Below are 8,723 nucleotides of genomic sequence, written 5' to 3'. Positions count from 1 at the left end.
AGCTGCCGGCGCTGCATGGGGGTTGGAGGGGACACGGCCTAGGCGCTTACAGCGTAATCCTCGTAGGGAATGGCCGCCCACTTCACCAGGCGCGAGACGATCTTGGTAGGGAAGAGATGCTGGCATTCACTGGAGACCGGCACAACGCCGTGCTCTGAAAGCAAGGACAAGGCCACCTGAGTAGGGGAGGGCTGGGTACAGGGCTCTGTCACTGTCCTGGAGTGGGGATGCTCCAAAACCACGACATGGGGACATCGTTATCCTTCTGACACCTTCATCAGGTGCCTAGAGTGGAGCAGCGGAGGCCGCGGCTGGAGCTGGATGGGCACAGGTGGGTCATGCACCCCCCCCCAGGGCCTGAATTGATGGCCAGCACAGGGACAGCCAGTCCCAAGGGGTGCTGGGCACAGAGGGGGCGCACAGCCTTCCTCTCCCCCCCAAAACAGGGCTGGCCTCACAGCCCCGCCACCACTGAGGACAGAAAATTTTCTGGGAACCCTGAGGGTGGCATTGCAGAGCTGTAGCACCACTAAAGGTGACATTGGTCAGCTCTCCTCTGCAAGGGGACCCTGCCACTGTCCCCAGGCACTCACCGAGCGATGCAAACTGCTTGTGCAGAGCCAGGCGGGACTGCAGCCTCGACCGCAGCAGCTTCCCCGTCAGCTCCCTGTTGGCTGGCACTCAGTGAGTTGTCTGCAGTGACCGTGTGCTGTGGGCAGGAGGGACTGTCACCACCCACTGGGGACCTCACGGTCCAAGGAGCCACCCCACCCAGCCATGGGGACAGACACATGCTCGAGTCGCTGCTCAGGGCCCGTAACACGGCTCAGGCTATCACATATGGGAGATAAAACACGCTGGCGTGGCCCCACGGGACAGATTCATCCCACCGGAGCCCATCCCAGCCAAGGGTGGCCATGGTTTGGGAGCGGTTGGTGCCAGTTGGGAGTTCTGGGGTCTGGGGGGCTGACGGGACAGGAAACAACTGTCCCCAAAGCCTCCCCAAACCCCAGCTCGATGTTCAGGTGGAGAGGGAAGGGGTTGCAACTTGCCTGAGGCTGATCCTTGGGGAAATGCAGGCCACCCAGCTTCTGCACCCACACGTAGGGGTGCCCCAGTTCCGTCACATAGTCGCTCAAGGTCAGGATGCTGTGGGGACAAGGAAGAAGGGTTGTGCCACCCCAGAGCATCCACCCCACCTTGTCCCCATGAGCAAGCTGGAGGGAGCAAGAACCCCCTTGGCCTGCACCCCAAGCTGTGCCCAGTGGGCCCACCCCATGCCGACCAGCAGCACTCCGAGCCCTCCGTGACGAGCTGGGGAGGGATGTGACACGCCAGGACAAAGCTGCCTGGACAAAGCCCCCCCAGCTGTGTGGGGCAGCATCCCACTCACCCCACTTTATCGAACTGGAACTGGTTGGCCGGGTTGGGTGTTTTCCTCCCGTGGTCTCCTGGATAGAGGCAGTTGAGGACGGAGTCTGGCGAGAGCAGGTCGCTGGCAGGAGGAAGGTAGAGATGAATCAGCAGCAGCCTGGGCTCCGCGGCTCCCGTGGGGGACACCAACAGGCTCCAAGCCCAGAGAAGGGGATTATGAGCCCCACAACTGGGGATACAAGACCAGAATGGCTTTCCCCTAGTTACAGTTTAAAAGATCTTCACAGCCAGGGAGAAGATAGAAATCGCAGGGCACTAGCTCCCCGGTTTCCCGGGAAGCTGCTCATTCCAGGGCATTAACTCCAAAACCTGCTCACATGGATGGAGAAAACATTGCCAGCACAGGCAGGGCACGGCCTGAGGGCTGTTTGCCACCCAACAAGCCTAAGCAGAGGAATTCTGCTTAATGAAATAAAATTCCTCGTGTCTGACTGTGCTCACAAGCCCAGCCAAGCGTAAAAGGCTGCAGGATCTGGGGCTGGGCCAAACCACAGCCGCACTGGTTTGGGGCAATGCAGCCAAGGGCAGCTGGGAGGGAGGGAGCACTCAGCTGAGAGACTCCAGCTGCCGTCAGGGAGGGGTTTGGGTGCCTACAGGGAGAAAAGAACCCCAAGAGGACGAGGAGGCCTCACATGGGACAGACTGGGAGGCAGCTCTTGCTTCCACGCAGCCCAGACCTGCCTCTCTCATTTCCCTCTTCCTCAGGCACCTCCTCCCGGTGCAGGGAGAGGCACAGGAGAGCTGGCAGCTGATCAGAGCTCCCCCAGCTGCTGTTTCAGCAACTCCTCACACAAATCAGGCTCCAGCAGGCTCTGGGGAGCCCAGGGAGAGGCAGCCGCATCTCCGGCACTCAAGCCAAGGTGACCCGCAGAGTGAGCGGGCGAAGGGAGCTGCCAGAGGGAGGGATGCAGTTCCGCTGTGAGAGGGTGACCTGATATGACAGGCAGGAGAGGCTCTCCCCCAGCTCCTGATGGGTCTGGCACTGCTCCTCTAGAGCTAAGGGGAAGGATGCCACAGGGCAGGCGAGCGGATCACCTTGAACATGTTCCCCAGAGGCAGACATGGAGCTGTACCCTTTGGGGTGTCCTTCGCCCATCAAAAGACAAGCCAGGACAGCACTGTCAAACAACAGCTCGGCACAAAGGCCCTTACAGTCAATGCCCCAGGAGAGGTGGGAGAGAGGACTAAGGCTCAAACCTCACCCACTGGGAGCAGGCAGTTGGGCATGGACTGCCCTGGCTCACTGGGCACAGGAGCTACGGCTCCGCAGAGGGACATTGCCACCGCACGCTGCCCTTGGCGTAACATCACTCTGCCAGCGGGTCACTTGCACGACAGAACAGCAAGGCAGGGTGTGTGTGACAAGCAGAGGGGTCGCTGCACAGCAAGCTCTGGGCTCAATGTCCCCAGGGCTCTCCTTACCCAGCACTGATGGCAGTTGTCATCTCAACAGCAGTGGTGACCTTGGCTTTCACTGTCATGACATTGAGGTTCATCAGGTAGTAAAAGGTCAGGTGGAGCACGTTCTCGTCTGTGCCAACAGAGAAGGGACAACCTTGCTGTCCGCTCCAGCTCGGAGAACTCTGCGGGGGGGACATACACACCCCCCTGCCAGGACGACAGCAAACAAGGCAATGTGGGGAGTAACTGGCAACCAAAGCACTGCAGCCTCCAACGCCATCCCATCATCGTGCGCCAGGGTGGGTCTGTCGGGCCCAGGACCACCCACAGAAGAGAAAAGCTCCCAAATAAACAGAGGAAGCTTCAGAGCAAGGTCACCGCACCCATGTAGGCAAGAGGAGCTCTGGGAGACAGAGCTGCTGAAGCACCTTGTTCAGTCTCCCCTGGAAGGCCACGCTCAGCCCTACTGCCCCAGAAAACCTCTCTGCACCCTGAGCACTCCCTGAGGACCCCACGCTGCTGCCGAGCCACTCCCTGACCTGCTGTCACACACCAAGGGCCACCAGACCCCACTCACCTTTGCACTTCAGGTCAACGGTGACGGACAAGGGGTGCCGCTTGAGCATCTCCTTGCGCTTGTCGTCCAGCTGCACGCCCAGGGTGGGCCTGCGCCGCTTCTGGGGAGGGCGAAACAGAGCTGTGAGACCCTTCTCCCGCCACTCCTGGGCAACTCATGGCCCCCACCTGGTGCCCCCCCCCCCCGCCACTCCTGGGCAACTCATGGCCCCCACCCTCCTCTCCTGCTGCTCCTTCCTTCTGGCTTAGTTCCCCAATGTCCCCATGCTGTGGCCAGAGGAGCCCTGAGGAGGGAAGGGAGCAGGAAACCCTTGTCCTGCTGGGCGAGGACAAAGCAGCTCTGGTTCCTGTCGTTCCTTCAGCTCCCAGGAGTGTCCCACCCCTGTGGGATGGGGCCAAGGACCTGCTGGCCCCAAAAGCTTTCCCACCATGATGGGGAGAAGCTGAGGCCCTTCCCTTTACTCTTCCCCACAGCAACAGCCCAGGTGCTGCTGCTGGGTGGCGGGGAGCGGTGGCACAGACCCCCATCCTTCTTCCCACTTTGATGCTGGGGGCAGCCAGTGCTGGCAGCCCCTCCCCAGCACCCAGGAGGTACAACCGGTGGGACCCAAACGCCACCCCGAGGGAGCACCGAGCAACCCCTGGTGCAGAGCTCGGCTCAGCGCTTGTGGCAGATGGCAGGGGACAGACACGGATCTCTCCCTGCCGGACACCGGCCTCCAGCCTCCCTGGCCCGAGGTTATTTATACAAAGTGGAACAGCTCCAGCCAGAGAGCGGCAAGGTGGCTGCCACTGCTGAGCGGGATGTGAGCACGGTGGGACACAGGCAGGGCAGGTTTGCACCCCAGCTCTCCCACATTTGGGACAGAAACTGGAAACAGCCCCTCTCTCCTCACAAGAAGCAGCTGGATTTAATGTCAGTGCACCTCCACACACACCCACAGCACAGGGACCAGTTCCCAGAGCTGCTGGGGCTCAGCTCCCCCAGCACCTCCCAGTTAGGAGGCACAGATTAGTTTGCCCACAATACGGTGTTAGCAAAAGACCCAGAAGGGGCCAGCACCATCCCTTACCGTGGTCTGCTCCTCCTCCGCGTCAGAGTCGCTTTCATCATCTGCACAAAGAGAAGGGGGTAAGCGGTGACCCCTCAGGGCTCAGCACCTTTCCCACACACAGCAGGATATCAGCCCCTTCTCCAAGCCCACAGCTCCCCCAACATCACTGTCCCTGCAAAGCAGGGCCCTGGCTGGATGCAACCACACAGGGACATGTCCCCAGGGTCACCCCAACAGACGAGGGGGCTGTGAGCACCTCTGAGGAAGGAGGAGCTGGGGACAGAAGGGATCAGCTGCCCACCAGGCACTGCGACATTTCAGCACCCACCCCAGAACCCACCCACTTCCCCCTGCAGCTCCTCTGCCTGCGCAGAGCATCAGGCAGCCTGCCTGCAGCAACACCCCCCCAACTCACCCTGCGAGTCTTCGGGCGGCTTGTACAGGGCTTTGGCTTCCTCCACACTCCCTTCGATGGCCACCATGAGCTTCTTATCTACAGCGGAGACACGAAAACTAAGCTGTGAACCCAAATTCCGTATGGGAAAGGCCATTAGAAGCAGCCCTGCCCCAGAAAGCTCCTGCTTCACAGCTGCACAAGGCAGGGGAAGCTCAAGCGAAGGGTCAGTGGGGACAGGCAGTTGTCCCGTGGGCTCCCTGGGGCCACCGCAGGGTGGGATCTGTTGGGCTGGATAGGCTCAGAGGAGAGAAAATGCTGGATTTTGAGGGACTGTCTCTGGAAACCATAAAGGCTAAATCTTTATCAACAGCCAAGAGGGGTTGGGGTCTGGCTGGCACAAGCAGGGAGCGAGGAGCTGGGTTGTCAGGGCTGCAGGGACTCCTTTAGCAGGGACTGGTGTGGCCAAGCACCATGGTGTGGGCCTTCCACGTTCCTCTGCCGCCTGCCCCGCTCCCAGAGCGGTGTGAGAGCAGGGAGATGCAGACAGCCCAGGGGGATCCTCAGGCCTGCTGGGAAATCCCTCCCGACTCCAGGAGGCTTCAGAAAGCCCCTCGAAACTTAAAGCTGCCTGACGGGATGAAGGCTTTCAGGCGAGCTCTGGGGAAGGGCCTCTGCAAAGCCACCGCCACACCCAGGGGTGACACCCACCCCACAGGGTGACAGCTCTCCGGAGGCCGCGTCAGCACCCAGCCAGCTCACAGGCTGCAGGGACGTCCCTGCAGACCTTGGGAAGGGGGGACAATGGTGGGACATGAGCTTCCCAAGCAGTGCTTCCAGCGAGGGAGCTGAGCAAACACGGTTTCAAATGCTGCTGCCTCATCGTGCCGACCCCGGGGCCACCTCGCGGCTCTGCGCTCAGCAGAATCCGGCAGCAGAGCAGACAGGACACAAAGGACCTCCCTAAGTGTCCCCAGAGCAGAGCTGTCTGCAAGCAGGAGGGAAATCTGACCCATGGGGGGAGTATCACCCCCCAGCCCCACTGGTGACAGCCCCTCGCAGTGTTGCTGAGAGCTGCGCTCCCCTCGGTGCTCACCACAGGCCTGGCCGTAGGCGCTGGCTTGAACGAAGAGAACGTAGAGAGGCGGCGGGAGGTGGCGGGCTGTCTCGTACTGCTTGTGCGCCTGGTCGAAGGGCATGAAGAGATACTCCTGGACGGGCAGGGAGGCCTGAGGGAACACGAGAGTGAAGCTTCATCACTGGGAATGGAACAGTTTGCCCTCCTCATCCTCTTGGTCACCCCAAGCCAGCAAGTGGGGGGCTGGAAATGTGCACAGTGGCCGTGGTGCAGGGTTAAATGCAGCCACAGGCACAGCGAGCCCCCGGGGAAGGGCTGGCAGCTCTCCTCTCCTGGAAAACTTCTGGATCTGAAAGTAACCCAGTTCCTTCTCCTCTGCTTCCCTCCCCGGGCAATCACGAGGGACCAGAACTGTGCATCGCTCTCCAGGGAAAGGCCCATTTAATGTCTCCTCTGTCCGCAGCTCTGCAGGAATTGCTGCATAAACAAGGAGACTCGGGAGGAGTCTCGGCACTTGGCCACGCTGACTGGGAGTGAAACGTCCCCAAAGCAGACCCAGCCCAGGCATTGCACCTCTAAGACAGCCCTCAGAGCGCGACCTCAGCTCGGCCCCAAAGGCCTTTTCCCCTTCCTGCAGAGCTCAGGTACCTGCATGATGCTGTTGAGCCGCGGCTGGAGGCTGCTCAGATACTCCTTCTTCACCTCGATCTCCTTCAGGATCTTCTCCTTGCTGGTCAGACACTCCTTGTACTTCTCTGCCAGCCTTGGGGTGGGAATTTGGTTAGTCACATATCACAGATACAAAACCTGCCAGGGCTGGCCTGGATGATGGGCCCCAGCTCTCCTGACCTGACCAAAGTCATGGCAGGAACCAGGAGAGCTCAGATATGGTGACAAACAAGGTCTTAAAGCCAAGGGCAAATGGAAGCAGAAAGGAACTGATCAGAGCCGGAAAATAAAGAGGGAGAAAAAGTGGAAATTCATCTTTGGGCTGCAGTCCGAGAAGGAAGAGCAACTGGGTCTCCCCTCAGCAGAACCGCTCCCTCCAGCCTCTGCTGCCGGCAGCCATGCCGACAGAGCCCCACCAAGCTCCTGGAGAGGCTTCTCCACTTTGTGTCACCAGAGTCACTTCATGTCACATCAACTCCTTAGTTATTGTGAGAGTCAAGGTTTAGCACAAGAGCAAGCACTCCTCTATAAGTGGGCAGAAATCCCAGGAAAACATGACCTCACCACGACCCTCCGAGCCCTGGGTACCCCCATGTTTGGTAACAACATGTTTCACCTCCCTACTGCTGTTGAACACAACCTCTGGCCCAGCAAAAAGCAGGAGCAGGGAAAGCCGGGTACAGAGATGTGCCACCCAGGACATGCCACCACCAACAGCAGGGGACTGGCGGCTTGGGGGCTCTGGCCCCCTCCTCATAGGATCCTGCTTGCCCCCCAGCAAGAGCACCCACTCCGAGGGGAACGCCAGACCTAACGCTGCAGGACTGAAACGCTTCTGTTTCCACACAAAACAACATCTGCGTTGAGTCCCTGCACACCCCCAGAGGCTCCGACATGATGTGGTTTTGAAGCCCAGCGTTCAGACACCTCTGCAGAGCTCCCTGCGCCAGCGAGAGCAGCACAGACCCCGTAACCCCAGCAAGAAGCACCTTTTGGAGCAGAGTCCAAGAGAAATCCAGTGCTCCCCAACATGACAGTTACAGAAGGACACTGACAGCCCCAACAGCATCAGAAAGCGCCCAAAGTGCTCCTGGCACCAGCTCTCGAGGCGGCTGGAGAGGCTATTTCCCACCACAGCAGTGGCGAGAGGCCATCGGTGGGGTTCCCTGGATAGCACGGGGCAAGGACTGGGAATTTCAAGGCTTCTCAGCAATCCAACCTGCAAGTGCAGGCCAGGCTCTGTCAGCTCGTCTTTGGCCTCCACGCAGTTTGCACTGAACAATCATTTTTGAGGAGAATCTTCAAGAGATCTCCGGGTTGAATGCAGCTCTGCAAGTGTGTGCTGCAGGCAGAAATCATGGCTGCAGCACCAATGGGCGCCTTCCAGCGAACAAAACAAGCTGGGTTTGACATGAAGGGTGTGCGAGAGGCGAGGCACGAGGCATTAGAGCCCCACAGCACCTTTTGCCAGGCCGATCTCTCCAGAAGGCTGCACTCAGCTGCTGCCTGGCTGAAAAAGCTGGCATCAAAACACACCAACATTGTGTCACGTTTGCTTTTTGTGCAAGAGCCAACAGAGCAGCGGAGCCACCCGGGCTGCCTGCACCAGCGGAGGGACCTGAGGGTCAGAGCCTGCGCTGGGTGGTGGCTGCCAGCACCAGGACACCAGCCCCGGGGCAGGGCAGGAGAGGCGACACTGCGCAGGCAGCTCCCCGCCGTGGTGAGCGCGAGGAGCACAGGCAGGAACGGCCGCAGCAGCGGGCTGTGCCAAGCCAAGCTGAATTTTGCTCCTCGTGCCACAGCACAGCAGAAAAAACAGGGATCGCTTTGCCCTACGTGGCATATCTTGCACAAGCAGGTTGTGGACAGGAGACTGTAATCGCCTGGTCTCCAATGTCACCCCTGCGGTGTGCAGCGGCCGTATTCACCACCTCCAAGCAGACACTGGGGAAATGTCAAGCTACAAAATTAATTTTCTTCCCTTGATACCCAAGAGTCAGCGCTGACATTCGCTGTCTCAGCCAGAGAACGTATGTAGGCTTATCAGGAGAGCCAAAATAATTTTACGGGCATCGCCCAGAGCACACGATGCAGTCCCGGCTGGGCAAGCCCCTCT

The 8,723-nt window shown here is 59.8% G+C and overlaps 1 protein-coding gene across 1 annotated transcript in view; it reads right to left on the bottom strand.

The window, feature by feature from the left end:
• Positions 1–8,723, bottom strand: part of THOC5 (THO complex 5) — a gene marked incomplete at its 5' end in the record, with an annotated part of 12,903 nt that overhangs the window by 1,021 nt on the left and 3,159 nt on the right. Inside the window, 11 exon segments of the mRNA XM_010072544.1 lie at positions 51–154; positions 594–672; positions 674–709; positions 1,053–1,149; positions 1,394–1,495; positions 2,857–2,965; positions 3,413–3,512; positions 4,485–4,525; positions 4,882–4,959; positions 5,957–6,089; positions 6,587–6,701. Coding sequence (XP_010070846.1) covers positions 51–154; positions 594–672; positions 674–709; positions 1,053–1,149; positions 1,394–1,495; positions 2,857–2,965; positions 3,413–3,512; positions 4,485–4,525; positions 4,882–4,959; positions 5,957–6,089; positions 6,587–6,701 — 994 coding nt within the window.

Source organism: Pterocles gutturalis, unplaced genomic scaffold (assembly GCF_000699245.1).
Source record: "Pterocles gutturalis isolate BGI_N339 unplaced genomic scaffold, ASM69924v1 scaffold16632, whole genome shotgun sequence".
NCBI lineage: Eukaryota > Metazoa > Chordata > Aves > Pterocliformes > Pteroclidae > Pterocles > Pterocles gutturalis.
Note: the sequence above shows the minus strand (reverse complement) of the source record. Positions and strands in the feature narration are given on the sequence as shown.